The 21,455-nt window shown below is 38.5% G+C and overlaps 2 protein-coding genes across 2 annotated transcripts; one reads left to right on the top strand and one right to left on the bottom strand.

Annotated features, from left to right (window-relative positions):
* Nucleotides 1–79: 79 nt before the first annotated feature.
* Nucleotides 80–7,652, bottom strand: LOC109205585. Its single transcript, XM_019368299.1, has 5 exons — nt 6,465–7,652; nt 5,587–6,320; nt 5,412–5,501; nt 1,041–1,817; nt 80–672 (listed from the first exon to the last, which is right to left on the bottom strand). The coding sequence occupies exons 1-5, from the start codon at nt 6,574–6,576 to the stop codon at nt 538–540; spliced, it is 1,848 nt and encodes a 615-aa protein (XP_019223844.1). The 5' UTR covers nt 6,577–7,652; the 3' UTR covers nt 80–537.
* A 3,435-nt stretch (nt 7,653–11,087) lies between these two features.
* LOC109205582 lies at nt 11,088–12,170 on the top strand. Its single transcript, XM_019368298.1, has 2 exons — nt 11,088–11,177; nt 11,265–12,170. Exons 1-2 carry the CDS (start codon nt 11,088–11,090, stop codon nt 12,168–12,170), a joined length of 996 nt encoding a protein of 331 aa, XP_019223843.1.
* The last annotated feature ends 9,285 nt before the right edge of the window (nt 12,171–21,455 follow it).

Genomic DNA, 21,455 nt, shown 5'->3' with positions numbered 1-21,455 from the left:
ACATCCATCAAACTGCTCTAAGAAGTGAGCTTATTGCAATTGAAAATATTAATATCACAAAAGAAACTTAGCCAAACAGTTAAAGACAAAAATATAGATAGGATTATATCAACACGAGCTTTGTGATTACGACTGAAGAGAAAATTCTATAATGAACTTTGCAATTTTCCTTCTTCCCCATAAAATTGACCAAAACAACGTAAAACCTTCTCTTTCCTTTTCAATTGATACTGGAAAGGAAAAGCACAAAAAAATTTCCAAAAAGAAGCAATTTGCCCAGCATCATCCACTGCAGACTAACATTTTCCTAAACTCTACTTATAAAACGCTACCTCTGATACCTTAGCTTACTTTTGAGCCAGTAGGACACCAGCAGACTAACTTATTTCTCTTCTCTGAACTTCAAAATTCCAAAAGCCACCCTCCACTTGTCAACATGCATCAGAGATGCTCCAAAACAAAATAGATCACAAAAAGAAGAGATGTATCTCTTGACAAACCCAATTGTGTGCATCCATATGTGCGAGATCACTATATTCAAGCATCAGATTCAGAAGAAGTCGACTCGGAAGAACCAGGTCCACGATTGGTAGCAACATGCATCTCAGGCAGCATCAAACACTTTGGCTGGGCACCTTTGTACACCTTCAAGGAAGGCTTCAGTTTCATATACTGCAGAAGTAGGGAGTTCAGTCAAACACGGTCTGAAGGGAAAACAAGCTTTATTTTTCAGTGTAGTTTCTGGCTTAAATTTTAAGTGGTACAACTCTGCTCCAAATTTACATAAAAGAAAGCGCGTCTCAGAGGCAGACCACAAGACCAATACCAGAACCAGATAGCATCTATTAAAGAATTGTAGAACAAAACTTACTTGCTGTGGGTCATGTTCAGGTACATATGCCATGAACATTCTCCACGACACCTCACTAGTATCAAACTCGCAGGCAAAACTTAATCATGGCTTAACTTTTAACATAACTAATATAACACTGGAAGTATCTCTTATCATAACATAGAAAACAGCAAGTAGAGTTGGTTACCTCCTGATAAAATGCATTAATTTCTTCCTCTGTCAGGCCTTCGTCTTCCCCAGCATTTTCATCCCAACCAAGAGAACGTAGGAAAGCAGCCTCTTCCTCATCTGGATATAGAGCTCCATTTATGGACGAGTTATTCTCCTCAATACCATTATGTCTTTGAACATGGTTTTGAGATTCATGAGCATCTCCATTGCTGGTTCTCTCACTTCCATTTTCAGAAACACAAGGGCTCAATGAGGCACTATCCTCATCTTTAGTTTTAATACCAGATTGCTCACTACTGTCAGATGAAGCCATACCAGAGTCTGGAAGGACAGTAGAAGAATTTAATGAAGTCTTCTTCCTCATTAGATTGAAAAAATCACTCCTGCTTTGGGCTTGAGACAGAGAAGATCTCTTCTCTGCAGTAGATCGTGCTTTCAGCGACAATGTAGCAGCTTTAGATTCAAGGGAAGTCACCCTCGAAGTTGGACTAGTCAAAGCAGGAGCTGAAGGAGCCACTGCAGGAGAGCAATTAGTTAATCTACTGCCAGTGTTGTTAGCTGGACTCGGTGCTTCTTTTGATAAAGAGGTGACACCATTTTCCCGTCCTGGCTTCAGAACCAGAAGAGTTTTGCCATGGGAGGTAGCTGGAGCTTCCGATCTGACTTGTCCACTACGGGGCTGATTTGGAAGTTGAGTGGAAAAAGGTTGTTGCATACTCTTAGCTAATCCAACCATCTCATTTGCCCTAGCTGTGGCTTTTGGTTGCTTAGATTTATCAGCAGAACTGGAAACCTGGAAACAATTACTTCCCATTAACATGGATATCAACTATCCATCAAGCACAAACCTTTGAACATAAATTCTATATCCAAATACTAGAGGAAGATACAACTACAATGGAAAATAAACAGATTCTTCAACATATAGATGGATTCCAGCCTTTTTCCTTTCAAGTAGACATAATGCTGTCTTTTCTACATATAGATGCATAAAAGCTACAATACTGTAAGAAAGAAAAAGCTAAAATGTAGCTACCAATTTGGCTCCTTGAGTGCCAGTGAACAAGCAATTTGTGGAAAAAGCGGTAAACAGTGCATCAGAAATAATACCCTTCACAGTAACAAGTGCTACAGAACCGCTAGGACCCAAGTACAGATGAATGATTATGCCAGAGAAGGAACCATTATGGTACTTTGCAATGACAAAAAACATACATACAGCAGGAAAATTGAACCATTGGCCAAGAGGTTCACGGAGAAACATCATCACTGCATTAAACTCCAAACAATTATATACGTTTTTTAGTTGCTTCTTTTGTTTTCCACATGAAATAATACTCGCATAAGTTATGCTGGAATGTACTTATTATTTTATGCAGGGGAGAATATAGAATAAGAATACAGGTAAAGTAATACATGGATTGAACAAAATTTGACAAAAAGCTCCTCACTCTTTAGATTTAATTTGTCTTTTCCTTGAACATACTAATCCATACATTGTTAATCCATGCATAACTTGTCTTCAAACCAAACGACCCCTTAGTGCGTTAAGCTTTAGAGGAGAGAAGGTACAATAATATGTAACAGTAATTAGCTGAAGATCTGATTCCTTTATGTTTGTTCTCTAATATTGCTTTTCCAGTGAGATAGAACTAGGAAAGCACACTAGCTCCCAACAAAAGCACACACTCGCGTCACAAGTCACAAGCTCCTCTAACCAAGTTTTACATATTCATGGTTATACACTCCCTGAGAGGGTGGGGAGGCAAAAGGCTGGGACAGGATAATGTCACATGAACAGGTCAAACATAATCAAGTAACCATTTAAATTCTAGTACTACTATCTTTTGCAAGTGCCAAAGAACTATTAAAGAGACTAAATAATTCACCTGACCAATGAATGTGATCAACCACAAGGTTATGACATTACATAGGGAAAATAAAAGTTCAAGTGCCATAATTTACACGCAAATTCCAAGTTTTATTAAACATAATACATGATCATTCACTATAAAACATTGGTTGTCCCCAAGATGAATTAGCAGCATTCCCCGGTTAATCAATCCCTCAAAAGTTTCCCCTACTGAGCTTCCAGTAATTTTGCATTCTAGTTTGTTTATTTGACAACTGTAGTTCATCTTTTATTGACCATTTTCCTTTGGATAGTTGCTCGGACTCTTCACTTTCGGTGCCGCACCCATGTCGACACGACGTGGGTGCGGCTGTAGGATCCGTACCGGATTTGGTCAACCGATTTTGGATACTTTGACCAAACTCGACGGAGAAATCCAGGAAAGATACAATGATTTTTTAAATCAAAATAAAAGTTAGAGTAAAATTGAAGAAATGGAATACCTTGTATTAGAGATTTCTATGTTAGTCCTTTTTCTTTTATCTCCTTCTCGGGTTCTCCTTTTGATCAATATTTTCTCCTTCTCGGAACACCTTATAAGTTTCCGAAATAATGTCTCATAATTTAGACATATTTTTATAACTCCACCTTTAGATGTTTGAATTATTTTTAGCCGAATCCCAGCACCCATACATCGATCATACCCCCGAATCTTAGAATTTAGATCATGAGGGATCCGACCTCTAGATCTGCACCGTATCGGACACCCGCACCCAAGTCCAAGCAACTTAGTTAAGCTAGGTATCTTGCTTCACCAGCTAACTTGCTCCAACACGACAATTTAGGTGCCTCACCCCTGTCGGCACGACATTGGTATGGGTGTGGGTGTGGGTATGGGATCCGTACCGAATCTGGTCAAACAATTTTGGGTACTTTGACCATGATGGACGAAATCCGAGACGAGATACAATTTGATTCTCAAAATCAGACCCAAAACTAGGGTAAATTTGGAGAAATAGCTTACCTTGTCTCGGAAATCAATCTTTTTCTTATCTATAACTTGAGAACAAGAAAGAAAATCACACTTTACAAGCTATATGTGAGTATTCCACAAAAAATATCATAATTTAGAGATATTTTTTGAATTACTTGCCGGAAACCCCGCACCCGTATCCATACTAGGATCCTTACCCCAAAATCTTAGAATTTACATCTCGAAGGATCCGACCCTAGATCCGCACCCGTGTCCGAGCAACTTATTTCACCAATATAATCGTCTACATATACAAGCAACATCAGCAGGTGGATAAAACAAAAGGCAATCATAGACATGATTCTACTCAACCAATACAATAATGTGTGGATCAAATACAATTGAAGGCAAAGTACAAGTAATAAAGACATTAACAATTGATTCTCACTTCAATCAAGATTTTAAAAAGCTTCAAAGAAAAATTAAAGAAAGACAAAGGTCTATAGAGCAAGATAATGAATCACTGATGAGGGCATCATCTAGATCATAAAGGGAAAAATAGGTCTACAGAGCAAGATAGTGTCGATAGTGAGACACTAATTAGAGGATTATCCAAATCATGAAGCGCAACATTGTTTGGAAGTTAAGTAGAATTCAGATATTAAGAGGATGCAAGTCCTTGACAACAAGAATGGGAAAAAAGAACCCTCACACTTGTATCAAGGCATGTATTTGAACTATAGTTGTCACACAACTCCACACTTCCAATGATTCTTATTAATTACACAACTAATCATGGTTTATATCAATTTGTACAATGAAATTCCCACAATTTTTATTTATTATATCAGGGTGTAACCACATCCTACAATCTTCTAAAGCTAGTGCATTGAAGATAAGCTCTTGTATGTGTTACCAGGAAATCTTGAATAGCTTAATGTTTCCTTGTATCTTGCAAAGCTACATAGCCAACTGGGTTTCAAACCCGCTACATGCACTCAAGCAGCTCAAGGCGTAAGACAATGTACAGGTCAAGATATTATGAACATGGAAAATGGCATATGTCAACAATGCGTGAACACCACACAACCGCCCAGCACAAATAAATAGCCTCTTTATATATTTGTGAATAATAAAATGGTTAATAGTCCATCAGGACATATCAAAGACCTACAACCAGCACAAGTTAGTTGCACTTCTATTCACAAAGACCTGCAGAAACCTGGCTATCACATTCATATTCGAAGCTTCCTGTGTCTTAATATATTCTATAATAACTTAGACTGCTACAAAAGAGTATTAGCATTCAATCCATAAGTGACAAAAAGAAAAGTTCAATAGAGCTAAATCAATGACCAACTGCAAAATGATAAAAACCAGAAATGACTATGGAATTCTCAATTGTATCATGAATGTACTCCCCCACCAATTCTTTCTATAGCTGCATACAAACAAACCCAGTAATGATAACCCCTATAGGTGAAGTCATAATGAAAAAATAAGTCCCGGTCAAATGCATTATTAAAGTATATGAACATTGTGTGCATATAACGATGTCGTACCAAGGCTTTAGGCGTCGAAGGTATCACAGGTATCAACTGTCTGGATTGCTTTATAGCCAATTCCTCCAGCCTCTGTGTCTTATCAGGGATCTACAATTGTGCAAAACATACACAAATGAAAACCTCTTCCAAAATTATCAAAATAAGTAATAACTGGCAATTAAAAATAAATTACCTGGGTGGTGGCACGGGCACGTGGTGGTGCTTGTGACAATGCTTCAGCCATGTTAAGACTAGCCATCCCACTCGAAGCACTAGTTGTTGGAGCTGCAGCAATACTTTGTTGAGAAGCTGAGCTCCCCATACTGATGCTGCCAATTATAGGAGGCACCTCTGCCAATGCGGAGGTCCATTTATCAGCACCAAGCAAAGCTGAGTTTCCAATTGGCAGACTCTGAACTGCTGAGCTCAACCCAGGAGATGAAACTCTGGTGACTTGCCTCTCTTCAATCCCAAGAGAAGGGAAGTCTTTCTCAAATGCCGCCTTCTGGCTACCATTAAAACTACTTCCCCCGGAATGAATACCATTACCACTGTTATGGGTGCTACTAATACCACCTTTCAAGTCCTCAGTCCTACGGGGCAAGAACTCGCCAGGTTTCCTGGACACCAGTGACTGAGAGCGCCTCAAGCTGTTCTCAACTCTACCAGCTAAAATATTCCCCAGAGGATCAGATGAGTCATGATCCCACAGATCAACAGTACCTGATCTTTCTTTCTCTCTTTCACGATTTTTATCACGATGACTTCTATTAAAGCTACTGTACGGATGCTTCGAACTAGTACCACTAGAACTACGCCTAGAATTCGACGATGAACTGCGATCCAGAAACACAGAACGTGGGCTATCTTTGTCACTAACACTCCTAGGAGATCTATTGCGAGAAGACAACGTGGATAAAGTAACATCTGCAGCAAAAGTAACACAAATGTGCAAAAATGTCATACTTAAAGTAATTAACAAAACTAACTACTACCATTCAGCTTCATTTAAACAAGCGCTTATAGTTAATTAAGACTGAAAACAATTCAAAGCAGCTGACAGTTAATTACCTGAATGCAAAGAAGAGGATGCAAAGTGGGGACTTGAAGAGCCACCACCCCCAGTAACACTTCCAGTACTTCTCAACCATTCTGGAACTAATGCTGGTTCACTCCTTTCCATGGGCGCCGTAGAACATGATCAGATTACTCTACAACAAGACTTTATTAAAACTCACTTTTTCTCCTTTCTGAACCCAATATGTCCAGAACTTTTACCCTGCCTATCCAACCATTTGCATAAACAACCACATCACATTAGTCTATCTAAAATTCCCCAAAAGAAATCAACCATGCACTTTTGCTTTCCACTTTATATTTGAGGCAAATTTACCTCTCTATCACAATCCTTCCTTTGGCTTACTAATTCGAAGCCAACCCAATAAACACCAATAAAGGGTTTTCCAATCTTAATACCCCACGTAATTTTCCAAAACGAAATGAACAAAATTCAAGTACCTATAAATCAAATTTCTTCTGTTACTCCATCTCTTTTACCAAAAGAAGATGGATTATCAAACAATTTGAGCAATTATCAGACTATCATTGCAATTACAGAAGAAATACCCCTTTTTCGGTTCCACGACAAGATTTCAACGAGTAATGAACCAAACAGAACCTAAAACTCACCGACCCACCATGCCAAATGGGGAGTTAAATTCACAAATTCACAAACCCTAGACCCGCAACAACTTACCCCAACAAAACCTAGGGTTTCTACACCACCAACCCAGATATTACACAGCAAAAATCACCCACATAATCAAAAATTAGAACATTAACAAACTGATTGTTACCGATTATGAGAAAAATAAAAGCAGCGAGCGATTAAGAACCCAATAAGATCCTCAACAAAACCCTAACCGCTCTAAAATAACGCCAAAACCAAAACTCTTAATATACGACGAAATATATTTCCGTTTTGGCCTGGGGGTGGGGATTGGGTGAATACCAAATTCTTGACAATAGATGTTAAATTGTTTGTTCTCAATATGTAATAAGCGCAGTATTAAACGAATGGCGTGAGACACAGAGAGAGAGAGGCGAAAGAGAGAGAGAGAGAGAGAGAGAGAGCAGCGAGAGTGGGTTCAAGAAGAGAGACTAGGGCAAAAAACAATAAGGGGACTGTGGTTATGGTAATATGTGTGTGTATATTAGGGTAGAGATATAGATTATAGTGTTTGTGCGTGTGTGTGTACACACAAGATTGGGAAGGAGAGGGTTAGGGGAAACTGAAAAGGCTATTAAAATGAAAAATAATTTTTTTTATATTTTGTGTTTGTGTTACTGATAAATCAAAATGGTTACTGTTGTTAGGTAATGAATCTCTTTTTGCCAGCCCATTATCTTATGTGTGCTTGTTTATAGGTGTTATTATACCATATGCATTGATGTTTGTACATTTGTATTGTTATCTAAGAGTATGAGACAGTGTTAGTCCCCAATAATAATCAATTAAGGGGGATTAGTTAAACTTCCTTTGAAGTTTAGCTTAGTTATGACATAACCGCAAATTAGGCTTGATGCTCAAGCATTATTATTATTATTATTATTATTATTATTATTATTATTATTATTATTATTATTTTATGTAAAGAAAAAGAATAATTTGGCTCTGTCAGAAGAAGGATTCAAACTATGAATGCAAAAAAAAACTTGTCAATTGCAAAGGTTTCTAATTTATCAACATTTTACATCGATTTCTCTCTTTTCCTTTTACTACCATTATTTTATTTTATTTTTGTCAAGAGGGTGAAATCTAGTCAACTGTAAAGGTTAAGAGAAAGGCAAATGAAAAAATAAAAGTCGGTTCTTACATTAAAAGAGTGTTTTGATAAATTTAGAGTATATTTTAACTTAAGATGTGCAAAGTAAGAGCGTTAGTGGTTGAATTATCTTTTGAAAAGTATTTATATTTTTTATCTTGACAAAATGTCAATAGACCGATAGAGGTGGAAAGTTTTCTTTAAAAAAAAGTTTAAAATGTTAACTAATTGGCTCATGTTTAGCTTAAAGCATATATATTTCTATGTATATTGCCTCATATTTTACTTTTGTTTCATGAATTTGGGATGGTAAATGTGATGATTTATATTAATTTGAAGTGATTTTATGTGTAGGAATGATTCGGGAGCAATTGGGGGCCAAACGTGCAAAATTAGAGCCAAAACAAACGAAATCGGGAAACTTGTGAATTCCACAGGTGGCGCCCAGCCCTACAGGTGGCGCCAAAAACAGTAGCTAAAAATATTGGAGCGTCGTGGAGGGCGCCTGGCGCTAGCCAGGGCGCCGGTGACGTGAATTTTCTCCAATTTCGCCCGGGACAAGGTTATTTCGGCCCTAGACCTACCCAACACGTATAAAAGCAAGACTAAACCTATTTTGGAGGGGAGAGACGCCACTTTGGAGGAAAAAGACGCACGAGAAACATCCGGGAGCAAGAACATCTCAGATTTCTTCATCTTTTCTAGTATTTTCAATTATTCTAAACTTATGCAATTGTTTGCTAGTATCATGAGTGGCTAAACAGTCATTGTTCTAGGGTTGTGATTTAGCCATGAATATTGTTGTTTAACATTGACTTAACCTCGATTATAATTCACTAATATATGGTTGTTTCTTCAATTCTGTGATTAATCGCTTAATTGTCTGGCCAGCATTTAGGTATTATTTACTATCTATGCTATGCTTGGGAAAGCCGTGTTTAGATTAGAGAAGAATTGAAGAGAGCATGATCTTAACCCTTAGGGGGAGCGGATTTGTGGTTAGGATAGGAATATACCTAGTCACCGTGCTTAATTAAATATCGTAACTTAATGCGTTCTTAATAGATTGATTTCATAGGAATATAGGCATTAATCTATTTTGAATAGGCGAGTAGTACTTCGGGAGAAGGCTATGAGAGCAATTATCAATTAATTAGCAACCATGAGTGAATTGTATGAGAGGAAGAGTTAACTAGAACACAATAGGATTGGTGAATTGATCACAACCCTGGAATACTTGTCTTTATTGAATACATAACAATCATTCTACTGCTTGATAATTTAGCTATTACTTAGAATTGTAGTATAGTATAATTAAACTTTTGAACTCGAATTTAGCTCGACGGAATAAAAATATTGGTGAGTTAGTGAGTAGTTAATATAAGTCTCTGTGGGTTCGACACTCGACTTATCATTTTATTACTTGTACGACCACGTATACTTGCGTGTGCGTTTGGGAGCAACAAGTTTTTGGCGCCGTTGCTGGGGACTTAAAAATTAGCTACTTTGCTGACTTAAGCTTTTATTAGTTATTTGTTCAAGTTTTAATTTCAGTCTACCTTGTTTGTGTTAACACAGGCTCTTCTCTTGAATGTGGAGGAGTAGAAGCACAAACAATCTCCTTCCTCTTGATCCTGAAATTGAACGAACGCTTCACAGAGTGAGGAGGGAAGTCGAAGCAAGAACTAGAATAGAAAGAGAGTTGGACATCGTAGTTCAACCATAGCCAATAGAGATGGCAGGTAATGCAGAGCGTGCGGTGATAGAAGCCGCAAGGCCCAATCTTGCTAATATGACTCAGGCGATTGTGAAGCCTGAGATCACTGGGCATTTTGAACTCAAAAAGTACATGGTACAGCAGATTCAGTCCATAGGGCAATATGTGGGTCTATCTCATGAAGATCCGCAGAGGCACATTCAGAATTTTTTGGAAATTACGGACACCTGCAATTATCCGAACGTTTCCAAGGACTATGTCAGGCTGACACTTTTTCCCTTTTCACTGCTGGGGGAAGCTAAGGAATGATTACAGAAAGAGCCCGCGAACTCAATCCACACTTGGGTTGATCTAGCAAGGAAATTCTTAATCAAGTTTTTCCCCACCAAGAAGACAAAGTCATTGAGGAGTCAGATTCTTGGGTTCGAACAACGGGATGGCGAGACACTTCGTCAAGCCTGGGAAAGATACAAGAAGCTACTCAGAGATTGCCCGCACCATTGTCAGACTGATGAGGTATTGGGACACACATTTGTTGCCGGGCTAGATGAGGCCTTAAAGATGAATCTTGATTCAGCTTGTGGGGTTAGTTGCATGGCGAAACCATATAGTGAAATCCAACTCTTGCTGAATAACTTCACTGCTAATGATCATAACTGGCAAGGAGATGGGGATTCACGCAAGGCAAGTAAACAGAAGGCAGCCGGGTTGATTGAGCTTGATGACTTCTTGGCCATGAGAGCTGATATAGCAAAATTGGCAAACCAGGTGAATAGAATGACAATGCAACAGACACAACAGATGCAACATGTACAACAGATGTCTCTTTACTGCGAACTATGTGGTGACAATCATATGAGTGACATGTGCCCCACGAATCCAGAATCTATATACTATGTGGGACAACAGAGCAGGGGTCCAATGAATCAGAATGCACAATATGGGAACGTTTATAACCCAATTTAGAAGAATTATCCCAACTTCTCATAGGGTGGAAATCAGCCGAATCAGAATCATTATAGACCCCAAGGAAATTTCAATCAACCTCAGAAGCCACCTCAATAGGTAGAAGATAATGGGAATGATTTGTTGAAGCAGTTGTTGCTTGACAATCAACAGCTCAGGACCGATTTCAGAAATTTGGAGCGCTAAATGGGACAGCCTGCCAGTGCTCAAAACACTAGACCAGTTGGGGCTCTTCCTAGTGATACTGAGCCTAATCCTAAAGCTCAAGTCAATGCGGTTACCTTGAGAAATGGAAGAGCATTAGAAGAAGTTCCAAAGAAAAAGAAGAATACAACTCATCCTGAAGGAGAATTAGTTCCCAAGCTAGTTGAGGGGAATGAGAAAGATGATAAAGGACCCGAGCCAGTAATTGAGATAAGGCCACCACCTCCGTTTCCACAAAGACTGCAGAAGCAAAAAGATGATGCTAAGTACAAGAAATTCCTAGATATTTTGAGCCAAGTGAGTGTGAATTTGCCTTTGGTGGAAATTTTGCAGGAAGTGCCTAAGTATGCAAGGTATCTCAGAGCTATTGTGGCAAACAAACGAAGACATGCAGAGTTCGAAACAGTTGCACTTACTGAAGAGTGCAGTGCCAGAGGTCAGAGTAAACTTCGTCCTAAGTTGAAGGGTCCTGAGAGTTTCACAATTCCTTTGTCTCTTGGAAAACAAGAAGTTGGTAGAGCCCTGTGTGATTTGGGGACTAGTATAAATTTGATGCCATCCTCTTTGTTCAAGCAACTCGGATTAGGGGTGCTTAGACCTACTACAATCACTTTACAGTTAGCAGATAGGTCACTAGTCATGCCAGAAGGAATTATTGAGGATGTGTTAGTTCGAGTGGAAAAGTTTATTCTTCCTACTGATTTTATTGTTCTTGATTACGAGGCAGAGGAGGAAGTGCCCGTTATTTTGGGGCGACCATTCTTAGCTACTGGTGGAGCAATTATTGATGTGAGGGCAGGGAAGTTAAAAATGAGAGTTGACGATGAGGAGGTCACTTTTAATGTGTACAAGGCACTTAAGCTCCCTAAGCATTATGAGGACTTGTGCATGATTACTGTGGTCGAATTGAAGGGAATAGAGCAGAGTCAGTATGTGAATTATAGTGATCTAGATGGGACAACTGAGTTAGAGGAGGTGGTGTTTCAAGCTGAGTGTGTAAAGACGATTGCGAAAAGAGCCAGAGATGAAAGAAGGAGACCTTCCGAGAGTGTGCAAAAAGGCTAGACTTCATGGGAGAAAGAAGAAGAGAAAGCGCCGAGCCTGAGCAGAGTAGCAGAGTCGTGCCACGACTATAAATAAGGCGCTTGTTGGGAGGCAACCCAACCTGTATACCTTGGATTTATTAATTTTTTTTGTGCCAAGTTTTGTGTTGTTTTTATTTTGCAGAGTAGGGGAAGTCTGAGTACCCGAAGTTGAAGCTGGGGAGCATGTTTGAGCTTAAGTGTGGGGTCGTCCCGACCCTTAATATTGAGGATCATGTCCGAGCTAGGCCGGAGAGGGTCTCAAGGAGTACTTCTCACCCTTGTTTTAATATTTTTTTTCTATGATCATGCATCGAGGACTATGCATAATATAAGTGTGGGATAGAGAAACTACTTTCTGAAGTGTAATTGTATAAAACTATTTTTTTAATTTAGTTTTTCTTTTAGAACTCGTAGTAGACATAGTCTATGTTTTAAAAAAAATGAAAATTGAAAAAGTTTTGACTTTTCCCGACAATGGATCTTTTGGACAATTTTCTTGAGGGATAAAGTCCAATTAAAAATACCAAAAAGATTTTTTTTTAGAATAGCTAGGTAGTATTCCTTGGTTTTTCTTTGGGCACCGGTTCTTTTCCAAGGATGTAGCTCGAACCGGACACTTTATTTTTTTTTAGGAGTAGTTTAGGAAGAATCTGAGTCGCTCTGAGATATTCATTGACATGGTTGATGCTGGCACATTAAGCTATGACATACATTCTGTTTTCCCGTATATTTGGTTTGAATTGTGAAGCCTAAGTAAAGTAAATAGCCTATTTTGTGACGCCTTTTCTCAGTTGTTTGACTTGTATGCCACATAGTGCAATATTGCTTAAATTTCTCAATTATGTGTGCTTGCTTGACTTGAGACTTGAACAGAACCGTCTTGATTGAGTCATGTGCAACGTGTTTGCGAGGATTTGTGATTTTCTGTGCTATCCTGTGTAGTCTAAAACTTGCCCCGTGTGTTAATTGAAGCGAAATTGTAAGTTGTGCTAATATAGGAGATGACGTAGGCATTTTCTTGCTTGATCATGGATGTGCTTGTCATAAGAAAATAAAATTTTCCGTTGCTAGCCCCTTTGAGCCTATAGACCTTTCTTTTGGCACCCACATTACAAGCCATACTCCTATTTTGCTCTTAATTGGATATTGATTTAACCTTTACCTCCTAAGACACTTAGTCACTAAAAGAAGTAAGGTTAGAGATTGGGGAGTAGCTTTTGAGTGGAACCATGGAAGGGCCCGTTGGTGCACTAAAGTTGAAATCAAAGGTCACTAACCGATGAACTTTAATGTATGGAGTGTGTGAAGAAAAGAAAAAAAAAGAGAAAGAGAAAGGAAAATTGAAAGAAAAGAAAAAAAATGATAGTGAAAGTATGTAGAAAAATACACACCTCCAATTCTTAATGATTTGTGCTAGTGGAATTATAGAAGTGCTTAATTGAAAAGAGGGCTATGTTGTATATGGCAAGTGAATTGGTTGAGAAGAATATGTGCTTGAATTATAAATGTAGTGTATTAAAGTGCTTAGGAGGGTTAGTCACTATTTTGTAAATGTATCATACCCGTCCCTTAGCCTACATTACAACCTTAAAGTCCTAATTGATCCTAGATCTGGCTAGCTTAAATTAGTGGAGATATACACTACGGGCAAGCTTATGGTACGACCACGGGATGCATATGAACTCTTTGTAGGAGTGAGCGAATTTTGTTCAATTGTGTGATGTCCTTAATTTATATTCAAAAGCACATTTGAATGTGTGGACTAGTATATTTTCACTCTTTCGTTTGTTGGTAAGGGCACATGATCTCATGAATGATTGGTGATGTCGTAAACTTTCTTGTTGGGTAAGTGCATGAGTTGAGGGTGCTTAGTGGTTGCAAGTTGGCTCTTGAGGTTGGGTGGTGACAAATAGGTTGTTGGAATTAATTGAATTGAAATATTATACTTGGGCATGCTTAAACGGGAAGAATGTGAAATTTTATGTGTTCATGCTTGTGTGCCGGTATTGATCATAGTCAAGGGTATAGTATGTGGTTAAAAGTTAAGGTGCTCCTCTATAATTGAGACATGTACGTAGTTGGGGGTTTATTAGATAGTCCCATTGCTCGAGGACGAGCAAGATTTTAAGTGTAGGGTGTTGATGTTTAGCTTAAAGCATATATATTTCTATGTATATCGCCTCATATTTACTTTTGTTTCGTGAATTTGGGATGGTAAATGTGATGATTTATATTAATTTGAAGTTATTTTATGTGTAGGAATGATTCGGGAGTAATTGGGGGCAACACGCGCAAAATTAAAGCCAAAACGAACGAAATCGGGAAACTTACAAATTTGGGCGCCGCAGGTGGCACCCAGCCCTACCTGTGGCGCCAAAAATAGTAGCTAAAAATATTGGAGCGCCGTGGAGGGCGCCTGGCGCTAGCCAGGGCGCCGGTGACGTGAATTTTCTCCAGTTTCGCTCGGGACAAGGTTATTTCGGCCCTAGATCTACCCAACACGTATAAAAGCAAGACTAAACGTATTTTTGGAGGGGAGAGACGCCACTTTGGAGGAAAAAGACACACGAGAAACATCCGGGAGCAAGAACATCTCAGATTTCTTCATCTTTTCTAGTATTTTCAATTATTCTAAACTTATGCAATTGTTTGCTAGTATCATGAGTGGCTAAACACCCATTGTTCTGGGGTTGTGATTTAGCCATGAATATTGTTGTTTAACATTGACTTAACCTCGGTTATAATTCACTAATATATGGTTGTTTCTTCAATTCTGTGATTAATTGCTTAATTGTCTGGCCAGCATTTAGGTTCTATTTACTATCTATGCTATGTTTGGGAAAGCCGTGTTTAGATTAGAGAAGAATTGAAGACAGCATGATATTAACCCTTAGGGGGAGCGGATTTGTGGTTAGGATAGGAATATACCTAGTCACCGTGCTTAATTAAATATCGTAATCTTAATGCGTTCTTAATAGATTGATTTCATAGGAATATAGGCGTTAGTCTATTTTGAATAGGCGAATAGTACTTCGGGAGAAGGCTATGAGAGCAATTATTGATTAATTAGCAACCATGAGTGAATTGTATGAGAGAAAGAGTTAATTAGAACACAATAGGATTGGTGAATTGATCACAACCCTGGAATACTTGTCTCTATTGAATACATAATAATCATTCTACTGCTTGATAATTTAGCTATTACTTAGAATTGTAGTATAGTATAATTAAACTTTTGAACTCGACTTTAGCTTGACGGAATAACTGTGAGCGTTACTGTGTTAAACCAAAAATCAGAAAAAAACTGTTAGGAGAATTAAAGAAATCTGGAAAATAGTAGAGAATCAGAAATATTCCGAGTCCACAAGTTTCTTGTGTGTCCTTAAGGAATTTTAACCCCCTCACACGTTGCCAAGGTAATGGATTAAATCCTCCCAGGATAAAACGGAATAAACCTTCCTGCAACATTGGCAATACAAATTGCAGGATACCAACGAACGCAAAGAACGGAGCAAAATCACACTTACGAATTTGAGAGAGAAAGACTGCGAATTAGGATGCAGTATATTATGAAAGAAAGAAGTTCTGGAGTGTTTTTCGTGTGTAGAAAATGGAGCCTTGCCTCAGAATTTATAGGCAATTATCAGAAGAGGTGTCTGGAAAATGTGCCTTTTCAGAAGAATACGCTGCCTGCCGCGGTTCTACCGCGGTCGCGGCAGAACCGCGGTCAGAGAGGCTCTCTAAATCAGCCTGCCGCGGTTCTACTGCGGTCGCGGCAGAACCGCGGCCAGAGAGGCCCTCTGAACCTTCAGCAGAGTTCTGGCGTATTTTCAGCAGTGATTTGGCATTTAATTAATTATTAAATAATTAAATAAATTTTGTCCAAACATAATCTTATCGATCGATCATTTGACAAATCCAAATCCAAAGCCGAAGCCGAAGCCGAGCCGAGCGAGCGACGACGACGGCGCGAGGGTTCATTATCTTCAACTCCTTTTAAGAGCTTTAAGAAGTGATTCTATATATAAACACACAAATGTGGTTGTCCCTCACCAATGAGGGACAAAGTGCAAGACAAAAGTTCACTTCTTCAAATTTTCAATTTCCCTCCATTTTATTTCCCTCCATTTCCAATTCACACTTCTTCTACTTTAAAGCCCAATGGCTTAAAGTCCAACAATCCCCCACATGAATGGGAATGGCTGTATCAAGAAAGATCATAGATGAAAGCTATGTGATTTTGCAAGTAAGGATTAATTGCATCTGGATAAGTAGGTTTCCCTTTGAACTTTCCGCAGTGAACATATGTCGGATATACTCGGTCAATCGGTAGATTTGATATCTTTGAACCGTCGAACTTTAGTGTATACCTAGACAACCATATGTCACACAACCAACCCTTAACCGTCTTTTGGTTCTCATTGTTGTGTTCGTTTTAGCCATGAACACCGCCTGGTTTCATAAGTGCGTAGAGAATTGGCCTTACAAAATTCTCATTGAAGCGGCTTCCACTTCACACTTACATAGGTGATTCCTAAACGTGTAATCCTTTAGATTGACACTATTTGATAAATACCGCATCAAACTTAGGTAATCATTAAAGAACGTGTAAAGTTCTATCCTTGTTACTGAACATTGTCTTCATCACGAGAATGGACCAAAGATTTTATTTTGACAATGTTGAACCGGTCAATCACAACTTTGTTTGAGCTCCTTGAACCTAGATCTCGGAACATCCAAAATTCTAGGTAGAGTTACCGCCATGTTGACTTGTCCTCGGCCATAGTCCCATTCTCTTAGATGATTTCTCAACTCCCTCTCTAGTTAAGCCTTTTGTAAGCGGATCCGCCACATTATCCTTTGATCTTACATAATCAATAGTGATAATTCTACTAGAAAGTAGTTGTCTAACGGTGTTATGTCTTCGTCGTATATGACGAGACTTTCCGTTATACATAACGCTCCCTGCCCGTCCTATTGCAGCCTCACTATCGCAATGTATGCAAATAGGAGCCAAAGGTTTTGGCCAGAACGAAATGTCTTCTAAAAAATTCCGAAGCCATTCAACTTCTTCACCGGCTTTATCCAACGCTATAAACTCTGATTCCATTGTAGAGCGAGCGATACACGTTTGTTTGGAAGACTTCCAAGATACTGCTCCTCCACCAACAGTAAACACATATCCACTTGTGGACTTTGTTTCTGATGAGCCGGTTATCCAATTAGCATCACTATATCCTTCGATAACCGCAGGATATTTATTGTAGTGCAAAGCGTAGTCTTGGGTATATTCCAAATATCCCATAACTCGTTTCATTGCTACCCAGTGATGTTTGTTGGGATTACTTGTGAATCGACTAAGTTTACTTATCGCACAAGCTATATCAGGTCATGTACAGTTCATGATGTACATTAAGCTTCCCAACACACGAGCATACTCCAATTGAGACGTACTTTCACCTTTATTCTTTATGAGATGATGATTTAAGTCAATTGGAGTTCTTGCACTTCTAAATTCCAAGTGTTTGAATTTTTCAAGTACCATTTTCACGTAATGTGATTGAGATAAAGCTAGACCTTGAGGAGTCCTCTGGATTTTAATTCCTAGAATTACTTCGGCAACTCCTAAGTCTTTCATATCAAACTTACTAGCAAGCATGCGTTTAGTAGCTTGAATATCGGCAATGTCTTTGCTCATTATTAGCATATCATCAACAAATAAGCAAACAATGACTACATGATTTGGAACGTTCTTAATGTAAACACATTTATCACATTCATTAATCTTAAAGCCATTTAACAACATTGTTTGGTCAAATTTTGCATGCCATTGCTTGGGTGCTTGTTTTAGTCCATAAAGAGACTTAACAAGTCGACACACCTTCTTTTCTTTTCCCGGAACCACAAACCCTTCAGGATGGTCCATGTAGATTTCTTCCTCTAAATCACCATTTAAGAAGGCTGTTTTTACATCCATTTGATGGATTTGAAGATCATACAAGGCGGCTAACGCTATTAGCATCCGAATGGATGTAATTCTTGTTACCGGCGAGTATGTGTCAAAATAGTCAAGACCTTCTCGCTGTCTAAATCCTTTGACAACAAGTCTTGCCTTGTATTTGTCAATAGTACCATCGTCTTTCATTTTCTTCTTGAAAATCCATTTAGAACCCAACGTTTTGTTACCTGGAGGAAGATCAACCAATTCCCAAGTATGGTTGCTCAATATGGATTCTATTTCACTATTGACAGCTTCTTTCCAATATTGTGCCTCTGAGGAAGACATTGCTTCCTTGAAGGTACGAGGCTCATTTTCTAACAGAAAAGTCAGAAAATCTGGACCGAATGAAGTAGATGTCCATTGACGTTTACTTCTTCTCGAATTTTCTTCATTAGGCATATCATCTATTATTTCCTCCCGAAGTCGTTTTGACTTTTGGCAGGTCACTTCACTTTCCTTTTTATACGGATAAATAGTTTCAAAGAATTATGCATTATCTGATTCTATTATCGTATTAACGCGAATCTCTGGATTTTCTGATTTATGAACCAGAAATCTATATGCCTTGCTATTGGTTACATATCCAATAAACACACAATCAACCATTTTTGGACCTATCTTAACCCTTTTAGGTTTAGGAACTTGTACCTTAGCTAAACACCCCCACACTTTGAAGTATTTCAAGCTAGGCTTCCTTCCTTTCCACTTCTCATAAGGAATGGATTGTGTTTTACTATGAGGTACACGGTTGATTATTCGGTTAGCTGTAAGTATAGCTTCCCCCCACAAGTTCTGTGGTAAGCCAGAACTTATTAGCAATGCATTCATCATCTCCTTCAACGTTCGATTCTTCCTCTCCGCAATTCCATTAGATTGTGGAGAGTAAGGGGCAGTTGTTTGGTGAATAATGCCATTTTCCAAACATATTTCTTCAAAAGGAGATTCATATTCGCCACCCCTATCACTTCTTATCATTTTGATCTTTTTGTTTAGTTGCGTTTCAACTTCACTCTTGTATTGCTTGAAAGCATCAATTGCCTCATCTTTACTATTAAGTAAATAAACATAGCAGTATCTCGTGCTATCGTCAATAAAAGTAATAAAATACTTTTTCCCACCGCGAGATGGTGTTGACTTTATGTCGCAAATATCTGTGTGAATTAAGTCTAAAGGACTTGAATTCCTTTCAACGGACTTATAAGGATGCTTAGCATACTTTGATTCCACACATATTTGACATTTGGAATTAATGCAATCAAATTTTGGCAATACTTCTAGATTTATCATCTTTCGCAATGTTTTGAAGTTTACGTGACCTAAACGCGAATGCCATAAAGTGTTTGACTCAAGCAAGTAAGAAGAAGCATTCACTTTATTGATAGGAACTGCTATTACATTTAGCTTAAAAAGGCCCTCATTCAGGTAACCTTTTCCTATATACATATCATTCTTACTTAGTACAACACTATTGAAAACAAAAATACATTTGAATCCATTCTTGACAAGAAGTGAGGTAGACACAAGATTCTTGTGAATTTCTCGAACATGGAGGACTTGGTTTAGAGTCACTATTTTTCCCGACGTCATCTTCAACGCAATCTTGCCAACTCCTTCAATTTTGGCCGTAGATGAATTTCCCATGAAGATTGTCTCGTCGGGACCTGCAGGGGCATAAGAAGAAAATAACTCCTTGTTAGCACAAACATGGCGGGTGGCTCCAGAATCTATCCACCATTCTTTCGGATTTCCTACCAAGTTGCATTCAGACAACATGGCACACAAGTCCTCCATGTCTTCAACATTTTCAACCATGTTTGCTTGATTTTTCTTCTTCTTTTTCTTTTGTACATCATTCTTTGGTGCACGACAATCCACGGCCTTATGCCCAGATTTTCCACAGTTGTGGAAATTACCCTTGAACTTTTTCTTGCTTGGGTAATTCTTTGGTCTAGAAGCCTTCTTTATTCCGGAAAACTTTCCGGGTTTTTCTACTGGTGCCATAGCATGAGCAGGAGTTGAACGGCTTGATGAGGCAGCCACATTTTTAACAGTAGGACTTTTGTGCATCGCGTTCGCGATAGTAGCCTCGCGTTCGCGAAGAAGGAATTAAAATACCTAGGCAGAATGTTTTAAAAGGGTTATTTCGCAAATTTTAGCCTAGTTTCCTCCATTGTTAGACGATTTTGGAGCTTTTTGAAGAGGGTTGAAGAGGGATTCAAGGGGAATCACTTGGAGGTAACATTCTTGACTTCATAACTTGTTTGTATGTAATTAAAGACCTAATTAGTGGTGGAAAACTTGTGAAAAGTGGGTAATTAGGGCTTGAGTTTAATAGACTTTAAAAGGGGTATTTGAGGGATCAATTGAACTCCGATTTCAGTGTTCTTGTTATGCATAGACTCATGAGAGTATGAGGATTCTGAAAATGTAAACTTTACCCTATTCCGAGACGTGGGCCTGAGGGGCGTTTTGGTCATTTTACCTAATTTCGCGTATTAGCTTAGAATTTAATTGTAGAATCAGTTACTTGAAGTGTTATTTACATTATGAAATTTAATTGATTAGATTTGGGCCATTTGGAGTTGGATACTCGTGGCAAGAACGTGGTTTCGGGTTGACATTTGAGCCGGTTCGAGGTAAGTGGCTTGTCTAACCTTGTGTGGGGGACCTTCCCTTAGGACTGTTATTGTGATAATTGAAATGCCTTGTACGTGAGGTGACGAGCGCATACTTGTGCTAATTGTTGGAAATCCGTTTGTTTTTTTCCATTAAAAATAGCCTTGAATTGTGTTCTTCCTTTTTCTTGCTTACACTACTTGGAAATTTAGCCTGCTGTTAGTTTATAGAAGCATGTCTAATTGACTAAATTGCTCTGTTTGCCTTAAATGCCTTACAAGGACAAAACTATGGGAGGACAAAAGTCCCAATAAAATATTATATGATACTATAATTATAATCTAATCTTTATCTACAATATTCTAATAATGGAAAATTAAACTAGAACCTTACATGAAGACTGTAGACTGAAACATTCCTCTCAAGAAATTAAGCTAGAGCTTGGAAGAGTCGTCGTGTTCTTTTTGTTGCTTCACTTGTTAGATGAACTAATGCAAATACTATATGATGATAATAATAAAATTGGTATAACTAATGCAAGCGCAATTAGTAATTGCAAGCTGCATATCCAACATTAGTGAAAGTAGAGCGCATCCAGAAGAATAGAATCAGTAAACGTCCTTTTTAGGTGTTGCTCTACTAAAGTAG

This window comes from Nicotiana attenuata, unplaced genomic scaffold, assembly GCF_001879085.1.
Source record: "Nicotiana attenuata strain UT unplaced genomic scaffold, NIATTr2, whole genome shotgun sequence".
NCBI lineage: Eukaryota > Viridiplantae > Streptophyta > Magnoliopsida > Solanales > Solanaceae > Nicotiana > Nicotiana attenuata.
Note: the sequence above shows the minus strand (reverse complement) of the source record. Positions and strands in the feature narration are given on the sequence as shown.

What these genes read in the sequence shown, in the direction of transcription:
- LOC109205585 (XM_019368299.1), bottom strand. Translation starts at nt 6,576, where the DNA reads ATGGAAAGGAGTGAACCAGCATTAGTTCCAGAATGGTTGAGAAGTACT. An exon ending in ATCCTCTTCTTTGCATTCAG is followed by an intron (nt 6,321 to 6,464) that starts GTAATTAACTGT and finishes CTTTTGCTGCAG; the next exon opens with ATGTTACTTTATCCACGTTG. An exon ending in GTGCCCGTGCCACCACCCAG is followed by an intron (nt 5,502 to 5,586) that starts GTAATTTATTTT and finishes GCACAATTGTAG; the next exon opens with ATCCCTGATAAGACACAGAG.
- LOC109205582 (XM_019368298.1), top strand. Translation starts at nt 11,088, where the DNA reads ATGGGACAGCCTGCCAGTGCTCAAAACACTAGACCAGTTGGGGCTCTT. An exon ending in CTAAAGCTCAAGTCAATGCG is followed by an intron (nt 11,178 to 11,264) that starts GTTACCTTGAGA and finishes TTAGTTCCCAAG; the next exon opens with CTAGTTGAGGGGAATGAGAA.